Source organism: Tuber melanosporum (assembly GCF_000151645.1).
Source record: "Tuber melanosporum whole genome shotgun sequence assembly, scaffold_83, strain Mel28".
NCBI lineage: Eukaryota > Fungi > Ascomycota > Pezizomycetes > Pezizales > Tuberaceae > Tuber > Tuber melanosporum.
The window spans coordinates 316,562-337,999 of record NW_003299132.1 but is presented as its reverse complement, the minus strand read 5'-3'; the positions used below and the strand labels follow the sequence as shown (position 1 = coordinate 337,999).

Sequence of the window (21,438 nt, the reverse complement as noted above, 5' to 3'; positions counted from 1 at the left end):
CAGTCAGTCTATGTTCCTGGTGTATGGTCTCTTTGATCTAAGCCATTATTCTCTGTGGCCCGGGGACTTCCCTCTATCCCTTTACGGGTGCTGAGGATCTCCCAAAGGCTCTTCTACCGGTAGCAAATAAGCCCATGCTTCACTATCCTATCGAATGGTGTGATAGGGCTGGCTTTGATAGTACGTTTTGACTCCACCTATTTCTCCCACTTGCTAATTATCCGCGATAGCGATCTTAATTCTCACCTTAACTGAGCACCAACCCGCAATTCAATCTTATCTCCGCTCTCACCGTGCTCAAAAGTCCTCGGTCGAGATCCGGGTTGAATCACCCTCGTCACTGAATGACAATCTTGGCACTGCCGACGTAATAAGGATAGCACACAAGAAGGGATGGATCCATGGTGACTTTGCAGTATTACCCTGCGATTTGGTTACCACCATGGATTCTCAAGAGGTTATGGAAATGTGGATGGTTGAGCAAGCAGGTTTCGATTCAGATATGGGGAGGCGACCAAGGCTGAGCAAGAAGGCTGGTGATGCCGATGATGGACGGCGTGGAGGATTGGGCATTTGGTATGAGACTAGGGGCGAGGGTGCAACCAAGGGAATGGGTATGTTTTCTCTTTTTCTCTTTTTCGAATTGTGTTTTCCAGAAGCCACTTGGGCTAAAACTTTTGCTTTAAGAAACCGATTTCATTGCGGTTGTCCCACGCCCTACAGAGAACCAATCGACCTCCAAGTGTCGCTCGAAAGGGACCGTTTCCCGCTTGTTGTTTAATATGCCAACACATATGCTCAAAGGGGACGATGTGTCCTCCGAGTTTCCCATCCGCCGTTCTCTCTTAGAGAAACATCCAAAACCACATTTATACACAACCCGCCGTGACAGTGGAATCTATTTTTTTCCATACTGGGTTTTAAAGTTTATCGAAGAGAACCCGAAAATGGCGTCCCTCCGTGAGGACGTAGTGCCCTGGTTGGCTAAGTGTTGTTGGCAAAATCGAAGGCTTGCGGACAAACTTGGTCTCCTTGATATCCTGGTTGGGAGTGAGGAGGAGGACGATTTGGAGGAGATAGATGTCGGAGAGCGCTACGACGTCGGCTCAATGAGCACTAACCGGGTTCGCAAGCTAGAAAAGCCAAAGAACGAGCCCGCTGCAGAGCCTGGATCCGAGACAAGCAGAGCTATAAGGGCTCGTATGTTGGCTAAGGCAGAGGTGCCAATTCCAGAAGTCACAGCATACCTACCGAGCCAATCAAAATTGTTCATTCGCCGTGTGGATACTACCCACCTCTACTTATTCACTTGCCTTTATTTAGCCAAATCAGATCCTCAGACCGCAACTGCTCAGGTTAAAATTGACCCTTCAGCTTCAATCGATCATAAAGCTATTGTTAGCGCTTTTGACTGTTTGATCGCAGACAAAGTTTCGATAGGTGAAAAAGCCAATATTAAGCGTTCAGTTCTTGGTAGTGGAGTGAGTATTGGAAGGGGTGCGAGATTGATAGGATGTGTTTTAATGGATGGAGCTTCTGTCGCCGAAGGCGCAAAGCTTGAAGGATGCACGGTTGGAAGAAAGGCGATCGTCGGTGTAAAGGCTAATTTGAAGGACTGCGAAATTGCGGAAAATTTTGTGGTTGACGAAGGAAGTCAGTAATCAATCATCATCCCTATCTCGGAGTCTGGGCACTTGCTAATACCGAACCACAGCCGAGGCCAAGAACGAGAGATTCGTTCTCTTTACTGGGTTGGACGCCGACGCTTCTGACGCCTCAGGTCAAGACTCCGATGGGGACTGTGAGGATAACGATCACTCGAAAGCCGCCGAAAATGATAGTGAGGAGGAATCAGCGTCCGAAAATCTAGCCCCTAAGCCTGCCACTAAAAGTGGGGTGAACCTTGCCGTGCATCCTTCCCCCGCGAAGGATCTTCCTCCCCCTTACTCTTTGGAAGCACCCGCCTTCATCCCTTCCGAGTCTAAGGCCACCAACGCGCCGCAGGGCGCACCTGCAAAAGACGTTGCGTCCGGCAGTTGACGTTTACAGGTCTGGTGGGTTATTGGTGGGGTCTTTGGAGTTTTCCTGGGGCTGTTTTTGCTGCTGCCGAGGAGTGGGGTATGAGCCGAGTGTATAATAATGTCATTTCCGGGAACGTTATTTTGGGGGTCATGCGTTTGGGACGGATAGAAATTAGATTTGGGGGGTTGTTGCTCTTTTATGACAAAGAAGGGTCAAGCATTCGGTTTTTTTCTTTCCTTTTTTTCGTTGGCTCACGGACCATACCCATATCGTGCGAGGAGTGTGCTCGAGTATGTTACAATACATGTCGAAATTATAACTTATTCCCTCGTGATGAGACGCGGAATATTGGGAGAGCGAGTGATTATATATGATAATACGTTGCGGGTTTTTGATGGGGCATCGGAGCAAAGGAGGTAGGAGCCTATATACAGCCGCATCCGCGGATTTCTCATATCCCCCCAAGTACTACGAGACTCTTACTGTCCTATTTCTGTTAATAGGTATCGCTATCGAGGTGCCAGGAGGGGTACGAGAGCTTTACGGACGTGGGTGTACGCTTCGGGGAGATATCTGATCGCTTGTCTTGCCTTATGATCTAAAGGAAGGGTAATGGTGGTTTGCGTTGGGTCTACAACACAACCAGAAGCTATTCGACTACATCTATTCTCCGTCCGGCGAAAAGTTTGGCCATAATGTGCGTATCGAAATTCGGGAGAAATGGTCGTAGTTTTGGAGCCCGGGTGAACTTTTTTACAATTGGAGATTTTCGGAAACGAGTATCATAACATTTTGTATGATACGAGCCCTCTTTCAACTCTAGGCGCTCAAACTGAATTTTCGAGCTCTTCTGCACAAGGTAATTCCCTAGCGCGCCGGGGGGGGGGGTTAGTTCTCGGGTCTGCGGGCGGTGAGTGGTAAGATGTGATTTAGATCCTTGGCTACTTGGGTGTATAATTTGGGGATTTGTGAGGGGTTTGACGTAGTGGACTCGAATTGCTTGTATTGTTCGAAGGGGTATACACTGTGCTTTCGACCGGTAGCCGTTGGGCGACAGGGGGTTGTGTCCGAGTTGTGTTTGGGGGTCCTGGGGGCGTCGTTGGTAGGGGTGTATTTACAAGGGCTCAATATGGCTCTAATGGCTGTTTATGATAGTTGGTTAGGTGAGTTGATTTTTTCCACTGCGTGTGGGAGGGTGGTATGGGTATCGCGTATCGTATGGTAATGATGTTATGATCGACTATCTAACCTATTGGCTTGCAAGGCCCCTACTTGAGGTTCCTTGAACGAGGTCATCATATGGTAAGCTGTATATTACTTGGAGCGCTCTTATGCTTACCTATTGAGAATGAAGGTGTCTACTGCTGTCCTATCATAGGTGTGATAATTATTGCACGGTACAGTACTGGAATAATTGATAGTTAGGGTTGCGGGTTCACTATGAGAGGGTAAGCAGCCGCAGTATCATAATAATATTATTATAATATCATCATACTTGCAGATTGCTTAATCTTCATTGGGGCTTTTGACATCTTTATCAATTGGCAGCCATGGGTATGTAGCGACGGAATCTCTGGGGAAGGCGGGCTTGTTGAAGCCTGTGTTTGGCGTAGGTTATTAGCTGATTTTTGAATCGGAAGCCTCGCTCTTATTAGATGTTACTGTATAGCTGTTGGTCATAGAAAGTGCGGAGTATCTGTCAATGCACTACCGTACTCTCTGCTCTTCCCTCTCAAAGCTGAATCCAAGCACACCTGCCCGGAGGTTAGACTGGTTGGTATTTGTTCACGGGGCGCAAGTAACATCTCGTTAAATACCTGACTAGCGAGGCGATTCAATTGGTATGAACCCGGGAGTTTCAGTCGATTCCCCGTCATTATGAGATATATTATTGAACGGTGCATCGCGCAGGTTGGGGTAGGATAACCATTGTCAGTGATATTATTATTGTTTTTAGAAAACAACCTTGCATCTCCGGGAACCGAGAGCCCGAGAGGAGGAAGGAAGGATCAAGCCGTCATGCTACAAGCGAAGTGGTAGAACTCGGCTGCGAAGTGTGCACTTGGGGCGAGGTTTGTGATGGCTCGGTCCCCTCACTTTTGAGCAGTAACTGTAGGTTTTGGATGTTGGCTTCGTAAGGTCTGGGGTGGCATGTGAGGATCTGTACAAGATATTGATCTGTGAGTAGACTACCTGTAGTCTAATTGATGCTGTTCTTTCCCCCATATCATAAGCTCTGGTTTAAACGGCAATAAAGCTCCCCTTGAACCTTACCTGAGTCATATCCCTTCCCGTGTAGACTAACGGCCACTATCACACGGGGCCATTCCCGCACTGCACCGCTGCTCCCGCCCCGATACGGGATCGCCATCAAAACCGGAACAGGGGCTCTTACAGCCACAACAATGACATCACACCCACACTTATACAGTATAATACCTTGGCAACGACGTCAACAACCATTCCCTCTGAATTGTAGAGATAAAGATCGCTCTCATCCATTCCCCATGCTTGCTTCGAAACTCCTCGACCCCAGGATGAATCCACCAAAATGCTCTGGTTCCGCTCTTCTCCCCCCAGCGACCGCGACGCGGACACGCGCCCCCTCTTGGCAGATTACGATGCCGTGACGACCCTCCAATGCAAAGCTGCAGCGAAGCTGCACACGTACCAGATGCTCCGCGCCGTATCTAAGGGTTACTATCCTAGCACTGAGCAGCTGGTAGTCCACTTGAGGACCCTCCTGTCCGCGGATGTGCTGCGCCCGGCGAACGCGCAGTTGAGCGCTGACGGGCGTAGGCTCGTGCGACATATGCGGAGGTTGATTGAAGAGTTCATAGAGTTTCTCAGGGATAAGAATTCGGAGGACCAAATTCAGGAGTTTTTGTGGTGCGTTACGAGGGCTCGGGTTGAGCTTGATGTTGGTGATATAATGCAGATGGCTGGGAGGGCAAGGGGAGGTGCTAATGTTGGTGTTGGTGGGTTTCCCTTTCTTCCTCAGGATTGGTTTTGGTTTTTTTTTTGGTAGGGAGGCTAATAGGGTTCGCCTGTCATAGCTTATGGCTCACTGCATACCGTTTTCGACTTACTCCTGGCGAATAGTGACTTCCGGAAGTTGCTGGCAGACTTAACGACCATCACTCGACAGGTTTTCGCTGACACGGCTGCTACGTCCGTGCACGTTGTCCAGACGGTAGCAGAGACGGTAGAACCGAGCGACGCGGAGCTTGTTGCAATTAGTTCCAAGGCACCAGCATCCGAAAATGAGGACTTTGGGGAAGTTCCTGCAAAAGAGGTTGGCGAAGTCATTGCCGAAGGCGCTGTTGAGACCGCTACCCAAGCGGTCGCCAGTGCTGACCGGGAATTGAACAAGGCCGGAAGAAAAGATGCCCTGGTGGAAAGGATGAAAATGGTGGTTATGAGACTTCGTCAGAATATGGATTATACGCAATCCGTGTCGCTTCTGTCGGTACTTTTGAAGAGGTATGCAAGGACTTACTCGAGGGCTTTGGATGTTGCGACCACCGCAGTCGTGGAGGATATCGAACCGAATCCAGCGCTGGACGGGGCTATAAAATCCTTCTGGTCCTTTGTCAAGTCTTTTGGAGACAGAGTGGAATGGGATGAGCTCGGGGTGAAATGGGACAGTGATGGACCATGTTCATAGAGACTCCGAGTTCGAAAACGCCATGGAGGACGTCGGAAACTCTGTTCAAGCACTGCTCACAGACCCAGACTTCATCGTCTGCGCCGACGAAAAGATTGCCGCCATCCGCGAGAGGGTCCGGGGAATCGGCACTAAAGGCACACTCCGAGGCGATATCGATGACGCCTTCGGTCAGGCGCAGCGAGTCTTCACCTCAACCCTCAACGACAAGGACATCTCCAACCTCCTCCGCACCTCGGCCACGATCGCAAACACCCTATTCCCCTCCGCAACCCACCCCACAAACCCGGAGCTAATAACTGACTTCTTTAACGTCTTCCTCCCCCTTGCCATCCAATCAATCCAATACATCCCGATCCCCCGCCTAACCATCTCAACCCCATCTATAGACCTCCTGCTAGAAAACCTAATCTTAGAACCGGGAGAGACAATAAACGACTCCTCCTTCCTCCCCTTCCGCATGCGCATAGAAACCCAAAACGCCCTGGAAATTCGTAAGGGTCGTTGCAGAGCCTGTTCGTCAATAACCTCCCTTGCGACGATAAAGCTCGATGGGATATCTCTCCGCGCGGAGGACGTAGGATACTGGCTTCGTGCACACCACGGCTCGATCATACCGGGATTCACAGACGCGGGCCTAGCCAGCTTCTCGATCGACAAACGAGGGATAGACCTCCACCTCGATGTGGAGATCGCCAAAGACCGCATATCAAGCATCCTCTCGCTCCGTGGTGTGCACGTCCAAATACACAACCTGAACTACACCCTCCGACAATCACGGTTCTCATTCCTGTCCTGGCTCTTCAAGCCTCTCTTGAGGCGCCTCGTGCGGAGAGCGCTTGAGCGCGCGATTGCAGAGAATGTTAAAGCTGCGCTCGAATTTGCGGATCGGGAGATATTGTTTGCGAGGGAGAGGTTGAGGGCTACGAGGATTGCCCAGCCGAGGGATCTGGCGACTTTTGTTAGGGCAGTTATGGCTAGGTTGCGCCCGGAGCCGGATCCCGATGTTGAGGTTGGTATTGGAGTGTTACCGGGGAGGGGTGAGAAGAAGGTTTTCCAGGGTAGGAGGACCCCAGGCAGTCTTGTCCATCTCTGGGAGGAAGAGGGGGAGAGGGCGGGGGAGATTGTGGATGAAGGGGCGGTTGGGGGGTGGAGGAATGAGGTTTTTGACCTGCATGTTAGGAGTTTGGAGTGATGAGTTTTATGGATGTGACATATGCTGGGTTGGGTCTCGTTTCATGCCATTGCGGGTGGTGTGATATCGTTCTGTTTTTTTATCGTAGCCAGCATTCGTGGTTTTAGCTCCAGTGTTTAATATTTTCCATTTTCTCCGTGCGTGATATGATACAAGAGTAATAAAAGCGTATCATGGAGTTTATTTTGATAAACGCACGAGAACAACTGTAAATTGTATTCATGTGCTAACCATACGAATGCCGCCCAACCTTAATATCAGGCTCCAATGCAATCGGTCAGTAATGTTGAGACTGCCATCATGTATTATGCTGTTGCTCTAGACAACGTATCGGAAGGTGGACGAGGACTAGACTACCAGATCCGCCCAACCATCTGCGGTAGCTGCACCACCATTAAAACCCCCCCCAATCGGATACTCTGAGTACAAGCATCAGAATATTAGAAAAGATCGGGCAAGTCGGAGTAGTCCCTAAGAACCCAGACCAGTCCGGGCAGGCGTAACATGGGACTGATGATTCTTTTTTTGCTTTTTTCTATATCTGAGTAAAGTTTCATGGGGAATTGGGCTGTTAGGAATTTGGAACTTTTGAAAAAAAGTCTTTTAATGATAGCAGTAACGATTGCTGGCTTTCCACAGCGGTCAAGTTGCAACTGCTCCAAGATTTCAACTTTTCTCCACTGCCCTGTTTTTGTTTTTTTTCCATGATGTCAATTTCACGATTCCCGAGATTCCTTGTTCTTATCCCTGTTTTTGCTCGATTTTTGCTGTACTATGTGCAAGTATTTCCATACGTATCATACCCGGGTATGACACTTGTACCCAACGATCGATATTCCTCCCATATCCGGCAGCTAACCACCCATACCCCCTATGGACGCCACATATCATATAAACCATTCACTCCCTATTCCGGCATTCACGATCATCCCAGCTATGACTTTGCTGGACCGTTCCCGGTAATTCTTATGCGGGTTTTTGTCGCATGGGGTACGCCGGACGAGCTCCTTTGAGAAATCTTGCGTATCATAATGCCACACCGGTAAGTGAGACTGCAGCATCACTTGTCTGGGGCTCGACGTAATGTGCTCGTGGATTGACTTGAAGTGGACCCACTCACCATGCGCGTTGTAGACTCCGCTCGGGCACGTCCGTCCGTCCGTCCCGTGCCGGCCAGTTCGGGTGGCGTATCGGGGGTTTCGGCTGGCTCCCCGCCGGCCGCGAGTGGGTTGAGGTATGGGTGGTATCGTGGTTGGATTTGTTTGTTGAGGGACGCTCCTGAAAGTCCTTGTTTGTGATGGTTTTGTTGCGGGGTGGATTTGGGGGTTTTGGTGGTGGTGGGTGTTGGCAACTTGTATAATATATAATGCTACGTGGGTGAAATGTGAGAGTGCTGGACGTGGATCCGTGAGCGGTATTGCTCCATGGGGATCGACAATCTGGTGGGTGATGCCTGCCAGGACGTTAACTGGATATAGATTGAGTTTGGACCGGAAGGGCTCTGGAATATTCACGGATGGCAGATGCCGAACGCGACCGTAAAAACTGGGCTGGTGATTGGTGCGAAGGTCGGAGAACTCGTACGAGTGCTTTTTTTGTACGATATTTATGTGTCGCCGCACCGGCTATGATACCAGTTATCATACTAGTTGCCCACCAAGTAAGTAGGCAGAGGGTTCACCAGTCAACACCGCACTACGCCAAATCAAATCATGCGATATCACTCATGGTCGCTTGATATTCTCCTATTTGATATTGTCGTCATCCAGCCCAACGCATCAAAGAGATGTCTACCTATCTATTTGTCGTAGCATGAAGAATCTACGGGGCAATTTTCATGTATTTAATTAAGGAAACCCGACCCATCCCGTAGAAAGTCAAGAAAGTCACCAGTACCATTTGCGCCTGTAAAAAACCATTGTATACCCTCGATTAACCCACCCGCGCCGGGCAAGAAGCACACGAGGGCGGGGATCGGCAAAAGTAGATCATATGGCGGAAAAAAAAACCCCCCCGCAAATACAGTAACAGCCCCGCGACCCCTGCCCCCCCGCTGCCGTGCGGTACTTCTTGCCTGTTGTGAGCACTGTGCTAGTATGATACAGTGCAACACCTCCGTGGCGTCCCATTCCCTTTGTCACCAGGGAGAGAGAAAAAAGTAGACTATCGCAAGGTTTGACGACGTTTGGGCGGTGGGCACCGAGTTTGATTTAGTGAGAGTATTCCTTGTCAGTGTTACGGTGGCATCGGTAAAAGGGCTATCTGGCCCGGTTTGGGTGTTTCTCGGGTGATCAGTGGGGCTCTACCAGTGGAGAGTCCCTTTACCACCGAATCACGGATGGGTCAATATTGCGACAGTGGTGCTGTTTCGTGAGGGAGGCTTGATTGATGGGCAGTGCTGGGGTTCCCGCCCATGGTTCGGAGTGTGGTGTTGAGTATTGTTCCTTTGGGGGGGGGGGTCCTATTACGGCAAGTCATAAGACTTCGCCTATATACCCTACTGTAGACCTCGTAGATCTTTGATTTCAACCCGGATTATGGGATTTTCGATTGCGGATCCAATAGCGATTTGGAGCCCCCTTGTCCTACTGAAATTATGACCCTGTGTTGGAATCGTGGGGGTACTTCTAACGCTAGGAACCCCAACAACCGCGAACTTCTGGACACGATAAGAGAAAAAGCCTCCTCAATTTACCGGTAGAAATCCCGTTATCCCACGATAGGTTTAGTTTGATGGGTTAAGAGAATTGCGAATACCGGTACAACACAGCCAATAGGCTGATCGTATACCATGTTGGGAAAACCCTAATCCCTCTCTAGAATGATATACGAGTACTTTGATAAACTATGATACAAGTGCCGGGCTAAGAGTTAATGAACAATTAAGGTAGGTTAACCTGCAAATAATCCCTGAATTGTGCGAAAACATATAACATGTGCCTGGCAATCCCTCTCCCGAGTTTTTGTCTCAGAATCCGGGGATTACAGAGCTCGCGGAGATAGTGGATTGTAAGGCTTTTTATGGCGCTTCTAAAGTTATCCCAGTCCCTGGGCTAAGCCACTTGTTCGTGGTTCCTCTGCACCGGAACCAGGTAGCACAACGCGTTGGGAGTTTGTATTAATTGTTGCTCGTCGATACGGTTCCGAGAAAAACCACCTCCTATCGTGCAGCCATGAAATCCTTACTACCAATTTTTCTGGTCCTTCCTTCACTGTTCGCTCTCCCTCAACAAGTTCCTCTTCGTTCCCCAGAGAAAACATCGAGCAATGCGTATTGCGCCACTACCCCTGAGTCACCTTATTACTATCAGGCTCGAGGAGCCGCTTCAATAGCGATCAACGTGTTGGGCAATAGACCATGCATTCAATCGAGTCTCTCGCAGTGCACGTCGCTTGTCAAGTGGGGAACTGCTGAAATCGAGATTTGTGGCGAGCGCGGATATGAGATACTGTGTACCAAGGTTGGAGAATACGTGGAGCGCATCATGGAGGAATGCAAGGAGTGGGACGAAACCAGATTTGTAGCGGAAGGGCTCTGGGCCACGAACGGAAAGCCGGGAGATGAGGATTTCAGAGGGGTGTTTCTTCATCACACCTAGGGTTCTTGGGTTGTTGGTATTTGCGGTTTCTGCGTTCGTGCTTGGAAGGCTGTGGCGGGGTTGGCTCGGTGGAGGTATTGGAGGCTCTTTCTATTTGTTTGTTTAGAAGGGTACGCGTCGGGTACGCTTGGATACTGGTCTGTACAGTACACGACAGTTGTCTTTGAATTTGACCACCTTTTGTCATATCCTAGATGCTAGGAACGAATAGCACCAATTGAAAGTGGTGACGTTGGCTGGGGGATGGGCCTTACTTGGACCCCGCCGTCCTTGAGCGGATGTGGGAGAATTGCGACCATTGAGCATTCTTGCCCTAATCTTTATCAACTTCAATATTGTGGCGGGGGCCAACGAAGAATGATTTATGGCCCGGCTTGTGAGTTTAGAAATTCGGTCCTTTTGAGGGAGCTCAAACAGGAAGAAAGTTTCCTATTCACATGGCTGAATTTTAAACTCTCGAGTTCAGGTCATACAATACGGGTATGATACTGGACTTGAGTACCCTTAAAAACTGGTCCAGTTGAAGCCGGGTCGGCGAACAAGGATAATAAATTTTATTGAAACCCTCACCCCAAATCGTTTGAGTTGCCTCTCCTCGTAAGGCGCGGCGTAAATTTCTTTTTATTTGTCTCAGCGGAGAGTTGAAAGCCATTCTTCTTCCCTGTGACTTTCTCCCCCTAATCCAAAGGAGGGAATTCTGGACGACTAGCGTGGGGGCCAATTATTCCGGTTTTTACAGTATTGGCGATATTCCGGCATAATATTTCAGGATCATAGTCGTTTCGGGGCCGATCATTGCTTTATCACCGAAGTGTGTACTGTAGGTCCCAACCACATGCAAGGGCTAACTTGCTCGCAGGAAAAGCGGAGAATCAAGAATTCCGACTTTGATGACCACCGGTAAGAGGCCCAGCCAACCTGTTTCGGCGTGGGTAGTGATGGGGGCGGTCCACTACATACTCTCGACAGCAAACAGTGGACGTTTGATTTGGTCATTTTCCCCGAGTAGACTTAGAAAAACCCTAGACCGTGCGAAGGTCCAGACGATGTTTTCCTCTTGTATTTCGAGCTTAGTACTCTGTGGGTGTTTGTGTTGGTTTGGTTAAGGGAGGTGTGGATATTAGAGAAGGGGATAAGTTACTATCTGAGTAGGTATCCTGGCAAAGCTTAGAGAGAATGTTAGCCGGGAGGTTTTGAATTAGAGGTATTTCTGAAGAGCGATACGGTAGGGAGATGGGGGGTTTGAGATATAGTTCTTGATTATCTACTGCATCAAGAGGTTATTTTGCTTGGGTGCCTGGCATGCCCGATTTGACCCAGCGACACCTCTTGGACTATCCCTAGTTTGGAAATCTTACTATTGTTCTGTTAGGTCATTTGGGTTTTAGAGCCGCGTAGCTCATCTGGGCCATACCCGTCCGTTGCTTGAGCGGTACCTGTATTGGGGAGGTTTTGGTAAGGTGTCATTTTTAAATTGTTTATGATACTAGGATTCGAGGTCGGGATCAGAAAGACTTTTTCCTTTTGGTAATTTCTAATTTATGATGGTCGGAACTTATTGCCTGACAAAATTTCATGGTATTGAGCCATCCCAGCCCTCCAAGACTCTCCCGGCGTATCATATATTGGCAGTTCTACTCAAGTTATAATTCGAGTGATCAGTAGTGTTTTAGATGTGAGTTGGGCCATCGTATATCATACTCGTAGAATGTGCCTTGGGCCCACGTGTGCGTAGCTTCTGTTAACGGAGATTGTTTTTTTACCTCTTTTGTGATTCCGTCTCCACTTCTTTCCACCGGAATCAATGCACTGCTCGTAATGTGGAGGGTCTATAGGCTCTAATGGATTGACGGGAATATGTAATTCGATGGCGATGAGCCGGAGACATGCTCTGATATATAGCTGATATATCTTGGGGATAGCAGCATTGCGATGCCCATTCCTTTCTGCTTGTTTATCTGGGGCTAAGATGAGGAGCTTATTGTTCGAGGTGATGCTATATCAAGAGTTCACCCGTTTGGATGGATGATCTAACGCCGAGATGACGGCCTACTTGTAAATATTGTGCGTTTGGATGGATTGCGAGTTATGTATCGTATCACACAGGATAATAAATTGGATTAACACCAAGCCACACCCCCCGTGCTCCCAGGGCACCCGCTTGCTGTGGATTGGATAGGTATCTGACTCCTGTGGCTTTCACGAAGAATGAGAGATGCATAAGCTAGTGCCCATGGACATTAATCGCAACCCCCCCCTAGTTACCTAGGTGGGCAGTGCGTGGTCTGGGCTGCGCCCCCCCGAACCATTGCGCCAGCAGTAACAGGTTGGGAAAAGGATGGGGAATGTGCGGGTATTGTAGCTACACCCTGCGGGGGTATCTAGAAAGGTGCCTGGAGCTTTCTGGTAGCTTGTGGACTAGGTCAGGAGATTGTGAGCTTTGACAAGCGACGGGGGTCCGAGCTTGACATATGCTTGCGGATGTTTACGAATTGCCATGCATGTCGGGCTGGCAGCTGGAGCTCTGGCGTCGGGGCAACAAGATAGGAAAGTGTATGACATACAGGATTTTGAGTCAAAATATCGAGAAATAGAGAAAGGATCGCCTAGTATTTTCTCCCCAGGAGGGTGTGGCAGAATCCTAGTGCCGATCATCTAAATGCGGGGAAGTGCAACGGTAAATTAGTTGGGTTATGGCACCACACTCGGTGGGCTTTGGCCCAACGTCTACCATTCTGGGCAATGACCGTGGATTGGAGCTATGTATGATAAGGGCACCATCCAAGCAGTTCTTGTGCATGCTTGGGGACTCGCTATGATGATCTACGCAGTAGGTTGAGCCTGGGCAGGCACGGCATCCAAAAGTGCACCAGCAAATGGCGCTAGTTAATGCCTATTGGGGGTCCGAGTTCCCTTGAGTCTGCAAGCCTTCGCTGTTCCGTTGCCCAAACCGGCCGCCAAGGCTCGTCATAAGTCATCTGAATTGTCAGTCGTCCTACTCCTGGTGTTCCGAGCTAAGGTTTGGTAGACTGGATAGGTTGGTTGGTCCTAATGATTATTAGGGTAGATAGAGAGAGCTGATGGGCTAAGTGTTGCAGCGACGGTCTGATATGTAAATTCGTGGCTCTTGGAAGTGGGTAAGCGGGGAACTGGCCATCTTTTTTCTTCCTCTTTGACACTCCGAGTGCTCCTTCTTTCACCCTGGAAAATCATGGGGGTTTGAGGAAAGTTGCCGCAATATTTCGACTATCAATCAATAATCTTCCACCCCACACTGGTGGGCCTGGGTTGGGCTTTGCACACTTCCCGTGCGCCATGAACAATCAACTCAAGTGATATTTCTGGGCGGGGGGCATTTGTATTGGGGGTTCTCCGGGTTTCATGTTTGTTATTCCTATCCATCGCAGTAGGGTCGGTAACGTGTTTGCGTTGCGTGTGCGGCCCTCAGTCCGGAGAGCCGGTGCTCGTGTGTGTGTCTCCCTGCGGACAACTTGTAGCCTCCGGAGTGTTGGCCTCGTCATATATAGTCTCCTTCATCGTGCTGCTCCACATTGCACACAAATCCTCCCCCCTCTCCTTTCTCCACCACGATAGTTGCTCTTCGGTTACTCAACCCCCGCTCAACAGAGGAGATTTTGAGATTATCCACTGGTTCACTAGCTGACCTTTGGTTTCCACACCCTGATAATTTTCTGTGACAAATATGCGTTACGTCAAACTGTCTCTTACTGTGCTTTTCATACTGGCTGCCGGTTCTACCGCCCAGTCCATCGTTGAGCTCCTTTCAAATACGCCTGAGATTAGCAATTTTACCTCTCTCGTCACTAAGTATCCCGATTTCACCGCCAGGCTCTCTGGTGCTTCGAATATCACTATTCTTGCCCCCAATGACAAAGCATTCTCTAGTACCATGAAAATGATGTCTACTGAAACCGGAAACCACACCGACCATATCGAGAGTTTGCTGGCCTATCATGTCCTCAAGGGAGCGTATAGGGCGGTAGACTTTGGAGATAAGCCAGAGTTTTTGCCCACTCTTTTGACCAGTAAGAAGTGGGCCAACATTACTGCTGGCGAGTCACAAGTGGTCAAGAGGGTCCTGATGGGAGATCATGCTGCTCTATATTCCGGTCTCAACAAAGCTTCGATGGTTTCTAAAGCTGTGAGTTTTTTATTTTTTATTATTATTTTTTTCTTTCGTTTATTTTCTCTTTGCTTTAACCCCTCTTGTAAACACAACCCCTTCTCCTGTGCCCCCTCTACTACCCACTGATTTGGTTCAGCAATACCGGGAATTGGTGGTTTACAGTGCCCGCGTTGAAGCAATCGCTCTGAATTTTGATGCCTGTAGTCAATGCACTCTACTCACATTTTTTCATTTTAGGACATCAATTTCACCGGTGGCGTTGTTCACATTATCGATAATGTTCTTACGCTTCCAATGAACGTTTCTACTACTGCTATTTCCTCAAATCTCACCGCCATAGCTGGTGCATTGACTAAGGCCGGCCTCGCCGACACAATTGACACTCTTTCCGGCGTCACCATCTTTGCTCCTAGCAACGCCGCGTTCCAGGCAATTGGTAACCTGGCGGGGGGTCTTAGCCGTGAGCAATTGGCTAGCATCTTAAAGTAGGGCCTCTTCTTTGGGGTTCCTTGTTGGCCGGCTAACTCGAGGGTCCTATGTAGATACCATGTCGTCCCTGTTAGAGCCTTCACTGTGGATCTCCAAAACAGCCAAAAGTTGAGGACTGCTCAGAGTGGGGAGATAACGATCCGAATTGATAATAGCGACGTGTATGCCAATGGAGCAAAGGTCATAGTCGCAGACATTATCACTAATAATGGTGTCATCCATGTCATTGACGGGTATAGTTGTCAGCTTGAGTTTTTTATTTATGGGAAGCTAATGTTTAAAGTGTCTTGAACCCCAATGCTACTGATGACCAACCGGACACTAGTGCTTCCACCCAGGCCCCTGCTTTCCCTTCGGCAACTGGATCATCTGATGTTCCATTTACTTCGTTGGTCCCTACACCAACGGGCTCTGGAATGGTCACCTCTTCTCCAACTACCTCTTCTGAAAATCCTAGCGAAGCAGGCTCTATTACGGGTAATGCTGTTATCGCCGTCATGGGAGCAGCACTTGCGGTCGTTGCTGGTATGATGGTCTGAGCGGTTTTTCGATTTCCTGGAGATATCAAAGGACTACAAAGGGAAATGGTTTGGGAAAATGCCCTCTACGCATGCACGCTTTTTCTGTTTTTCTGTTTTCTTGGCACCGGCGTAGTAAAGGAGTTGATCGGACGTAATTGTAAATGCTCGATGAAACACATTACATTTGATAATGGAAACCAAAATTTCAAGCATCAAGATATTTTTTCTGATATGATCTATCGGGGTTATTTGAGTGAATCGATGGAGGTGAGCGGCAGGCTGCGGTTGGGTTGGGTAATCGCTACACAGTCTAGAGTGTCCTGTGGCCACTGGAGGGAAAATGAAATTGAGTGTTTTTTCGGGTTCGGTTTTGAGAAGGAGGTTTGGACGCAGGTATGATACGGTGGTGGCTTTGCGCTATGCAATGATTTATAGGGGCCCTGTAGCTTAGTACGCAGGTTCAAATTAGAAAAGTAGATGATCGCCCCACGAGTACTGTACCTGCATCAATTGGGCTGATCGTCCAGAAAAGGGATAGCAGCGAAAATATTTCCACATTATTACCGGTACTCGGGTGTGTCAGGAAGAATCGGAAAACTGTTCCTGCTAATCCTATACAAATCCATATGGAGACAGGGGTTGGGGTGGTGGACAGACCCGACTATAGTGCAGCAGAACCTCCCAACCGCCATCTAGGCCATGATGATTTATACATTGTACGGGTAGAAGCCCTTAGGAAGGGCCCCTCTTAGCCTGCGCTTCCGGGCCTTCAAAAGGGAGTAAGAGAAGGAGAAAAAGAAGGAGATACTATGGGGGTATCGTAGTGGGTATTTTACAGGAGTGATCATGAACGATGCTCTAGGTATCCTGGCAATGTCCGCACGATTTGGAGGAGAAGGAGGTTGTTTAAGATTTACAGTACAGTACAGCACAGTATTTTATGGCTTGGATTGCCGTCCTCCGCTAGTATTGGTTGTTGGAGTTCGTTGGGGATGTTGGTTGGCTGGTTGTGGTGGATAGTATTGGGGACGCTGAGTTCTATGATACTCGATTATCATATCATAGCCATCAACTGATGTCTCCACGGTTCGATGTGTACTGCGGAGTACAGTACAGCGCATGGCCTTTAAGCCGTGACTTCCCCCAATACCGGTACAGCAGTGTGTAGACCATCACTGGGATAGAGGACTTGGAACCGAAAATTGTCGGATAGCCCGTGCGAACGCTATCCACAACGGTGCCAGTCTGCCCCGGCCCGGCATGATATAATATTTGACCCGGGGTGCGGGCACGGCCACGGTGCCGCAACCGCGAGTTTTTCCTTTTTTGGCACCGGGGGAGCGTGCCGGTCTTGTGGCCGGTGGGTAAATGCGGGCTGTGCCGGTTAGTTAATAGGAGGTATGATATGTACTTGTCGGCGTGTAGTCCGGGTGTCGAAAAACACCTTTTTGGGGAGCCGGGATAGAAATAATGAAAATGTTCAAATTTAGCTAAATTAAAGAGATTGTTCGGTTTTGTGCTTATATAAGCGCCAGGGAGGAGGGTGTTTTTCAGAATGGTTGGGATTGCGGTATGATGGGCTGTGAAATGGAAAATTCGCATTTTTTCTTCTTCTATGATAAGAGTTACTGTGTACGTGTGGTAGGGTTAGGGGGAATTTGGAGCATACCGCCGGATGGGAGGGGAATGTTATCATATCATGCATCTTCAAGCAGTGTTCGCGATGGTTCGAGGCCCCCCCCCCCACCGCGGTGCTACTGCCAAGAAAGCTAGGTTTGAGGACCACGGGACCGGCGGGGCGAGACAATATTTGGCAGGTCCCCAGTAAAGTATCAGGACTGTAGGTGATGGTGACGGACTGCAAAGTTTCTCTTATAGGTTGTGGGGATCTAGTCTAAATTTTTTGACGGGTACTTTGCGAACCAGTGGCGGGGTGGGCGCGCTGGGAACGACCGACCGAGGGATATCCAGATGACACGATGCGCATCCATAATAGTCCTGGAGTGCTTGGAATTATCTAGCGTTGCCTAAGGGATGCCATAAAATCGAGGGTTTCAAGTTATGTACCTTCTTTCATGATGTGAACCATATGAAGATATTGTAGAAAAGCTTATTATAGTACGTGGATTAGATCCCGTGGGTGGGCTGGGTAACTCACCAAATGATAGTGAGCAAGCAACTGGCACCGTCAGGTTGTGACTTCCCCGACGCTACGTATCCTACTCCCGGGCGTCCATGTGGGGTCTCCGCCGTCTTCCCCGTCCTTCCCGCCAAGCACCCGGAGCAAAGAGAATCCTCGCCAGGGACGCCGGACCCCCCCCCCTCTTTGGGAACGCCGCCCCTCCAGGTGTAATCCCTGGATACACGACTATATTCTAGAACTTAAGCTTAAATAAAAACAATGCGGTGAACAAGCTGGGAGGGTATCTCAGCCGCTTATGGATAAGCTTAGATATCCGACTATACCGGTATCCTACCCTGTAAATTGCAGTGAAGTATAAACATTGGGAGGAGAGGGAGAAGACATCTATACTAGCTGAAAAAGAAAAAGAAAAATCAGCGCAGCAGGGGAATACCATATAGCTAAAGGGAGGGAGGGGAAGTGTATCTCTTAGGAAAGGGTTCAGTACTCGTACAGTACAGCACAGCTTAGGCAAGACGGATTATGAACTTGATAGAGGCGCTTCCTCCTGGGGAAGTGGCGCTTCTTGCGTAATCTCGCACTATTACCCGCGGAAAGGAATCTCTTGGTTCTATACGGCCGATTGAATGTCTCTTCATTCTGCCACGGTCTTACGTCTTACAGTACACCGAGCGGTTGATACTGTTGTGCTTTAGTATTCCAGAAGTGCGAATATTACCAGGGGTGCTTCCTTACTATACTATAAGCCTCTCCTACCTAGTAAAGGTCTATTGTATTCTTTTTATCTGCCGCGGCCGGGGGGGGGGGCACTCCTTTATCGAGAAAGGAAAGGAAATCCTGGACGCCTTTAGCGGGGGTTAAATCATCACAGCTGGTAAGGTACAGTACCGGTGATGGGGTAGTTAAAAAAACTTGTCCATATTGATAATCTCTTTTCATGTAAGGAGGTGAATCATAACGGCATGATTCTGGATTCGATAGGGGGCATCTAGCAGGTTACCTAAGCGGTAGTGAAATGGTAGGAAAAGGGGGCGGGAGTTGAAAAAACTCTCCCGGTGCATAAATCCCCTTCGCTCTTGGTGGCCGATTATAAAATAGCTCTCTCTGCTTCTTTTTAATCGGGGGATCGGAACGAAGGCAGTTCAATTGACTGTAGAGACAAGATAAAAGGAATAAAGGTACGAATATGATTTGAGGTAAAAGACAGATAGCGATACAACCAAAATATAGAGGAAAAAGATCCAGCTTTTATCTTATGATAGATGTTCAACCAGAGGGATGACTGGAAAAACCTTTCCTCCATTAGAGACAAGCTACTGGTAGTCGGTAACAGGAGTGCAACAGACATTGTTAGTTAAACGGTATGAACATTGTGGAGCAAGAAAATATAGAAGACAGCGTGAAACTGAACATGAATCAATGGCTTGAGTTACATGTTTCAACACACTCCTCAGTAGAGGGTCAGTCATATGAAAAATAAAAAAAACGGGGGAGACACATATCCCGAAACTGTAAGAAACATTCTAGCTAAAAAACTTGGAACAGAGGTAGGAAAGACGGTCTCCCTGTAGGGCTTTTGAAAATAAGTCCGCTGGGTTTTCCTTTCCACTCACAAACTCTAACTCGAATCGGCCTTGTTCATACTGCTCACGAATGTAGTGGTAGCGTACAGTACATCAATGTGCTTGGACCGTCGATGTAGAGAGGCATTACGTGTGAGGAATTGAGACTGATGTTGTCGCCATAAAGTTTTTTTTTTTTTTTTTTGTTAAGTCCTCGGTTTATTTTGCAACCAAGTACAGGGAAAATCTATGGCATGCACCCTGAGGTAGTTGTCGCCATAAAGTACAGGTTTGAAACTTGTATTGGTGATCGGTAGTTGTTCGACCAGAAGGTTTTGTACCCAAACAAGTGACTGGGCAACTGAGGTGAGTGCGATGTATTCTCCCTCGGTGGTAGACAAAGCTACCACTCCCTGCTTTGTATAACTCCAGGCCATTGGACAGCCAGCATAAAGCGTAACAGAACCAGAAAAACTGCATCCGTCACTTAGGAAGCTGGAGTAGGAGGCATCGCGATAGACAGAGAGCAAGTTCTGTGGTGGTGCCGTTTGGCGATAGTAGGTGAGTTTCAAGTTTATTTTATGTGACAAGTAGCGGTAAATATTTTTAACCATCTGCATATGGCTTTCCGATGGATCGGACAAGAATTGGGAAAGACAACAGACACTAAAGAGGATATCAGGCCTGGTAATAATGGTAGCATATAGGAGACTGCTAATGGCTGACTGGTATTCCTTGAGTTGGGCAGTAGGCTCTATGTTGTCGCGTTTAAGAGGTCGCTCGGATGGAGAAAGCGGTGTGGCAAATTGTCTTGCTCTAGAGGGTAAGAATTTGTTCGCGATACGGCAGAGGTAAGATGTTTGTAATATCATACGAGTACGTTTATGTCTGGCGGGGGCTCTTCTACCTGACGTAGGATAATAGGGTATAGCGCATTTCAGACTATGGGAGTATAAGTAATATCATACAGTCCACCTTGGTAGTTATAATTTAAACGATGTGCGGTTAGTTATGTAGCCTGAGCGTGATAGAGAGGTCGCCAGGGTCTCAGGAGCCGCGTTAGCAACTCGAATGCCGTATGAGCACATCTCTTAAAAGGCCCCTAATGTTCATAGTTTCTTTCTACCTGGGATATAACTGAAACCTATGAGAAACCAGTAAACAATTTCAACGTTCTCACCAAAATGACACTTATAGGTTTGCCCGTGATCCCCCCAACCTACAGACATCGCCTTGTCCAACGCTTTCTTTCCATCAGCTACACATTCCCCGGATACCTTTTGGCATTGCTTCTCACCTTTTCACACTCTCGCTCCCCCCCCCCAACCACTTGGCCACTATTCTGATCCCACATAGCTAATGCAGTACTCTGTAGCAAAAATATTAGCAATAGACACCAGGCAATGAAATATAGGCGAGTGTGTACAGGTTGGGCTAACCTAAAGCTCGTCTACTGACTCAAACCCCTTCTCGTCCCACCGCCGGTCCCTTCCTTCAATCTCCTTCCTCTACTTCAAGATCTCTTCGTCAACATCCCATCCTCTTTGGAACTTCGGAAATGCTTCTCACCAACCCCACAAATTTTCCACTGCCAATGCATCTCTTACCCCCCCTCAGAAGACAAACACCCTGCCTTCTTGACGCTTATCGGGACCCCACCACCACTTTCTCCTCTTGAAAATTTGGCACCATCCTTGTTCGGCCAACCCTTTCCGGCAAACCTCTTATCTACATCCGAAGAGGAGGAAGGGGGATATAAGAATGGAAAATTAAAGTTTGTTTAGTAATTTTGTATCTTCCCTACTTTCCTTCATACACTCCGGGGAGCTGGAGGGGGCGACGGCGAGGGAGTAGCAATGGGAACCGCGTGATCCAAAATTCATCCCAAGTTTTCACATTCACAGTTTCCCCTAAACAATGCATCTCCCTTTCCGCCCGGTCGGTCTGTCGCAGTACTAACGGTAGAAGACGGTACAGACAAGTTTGAAGCTAATTCAACGGGAAAGAGAGAGTCCGGAGCACTGTAAGCCAGATATTTAGCCAAAATATCTTGCCCAAAGACATGATGATCCAAAGGTGAGGAAGTGATCCGC

General features: G+C 48.5%; 2 protein-coding genes; both read left to right on the top strand.

Annotated features, from left to right (window-relative positions):
• GSTUM_00011372001 (uncharacterized protein) overlaps window positions 1-2,291 on the top strand; it is a 2,568-nt gene extending 277 nt beyond the window's left edge. Inside the window, exons 1-4 of the mRNA XM_002841879.2 lie at window positions 1-180; window positions 231-614; window positions 688-1,653; window positions 1,715-2,291. The exon at window positions 1-180 is cut by the window's left edge and continues 277 nt beyond it. Coding sequence (XP_002841925.1) covers window positions 135-180; window positions 231-614; window positions 688-1,653; window positions 1,715-2,040 — 1,722 coding nt within the window. The 5' untranslated portion in view covers window positions 1-134 and the 3' untranslated portion in view covers window positions 2,041-2,291.
• A 2,282-nt stretch (window positions 2,292-4,573) lies between these two features.
• GSTUM_00011371001 (uncharacterized protein) lies at window positions 4,574-7,062 on the top strand (the record flags this gene model as incomplete). XM_002841878.2 has 3 exons in its annotated part: window positions 4,574-5,000; window positions 5,079-5,635; window positions 5,700-7,062. 3 exons carry the CDS (start codon window positions 4,574-4,576, stop codon window positions 6,882-6,884), a joined length of 2,169 nt encoding a protein of 722 aa, XP_002841924.1. The 3' UTR covers window positions 6,885-7,062.
• Between the last annotated feature and the right edge of the window lie 14,376 nt (window positions 7,063-21,438).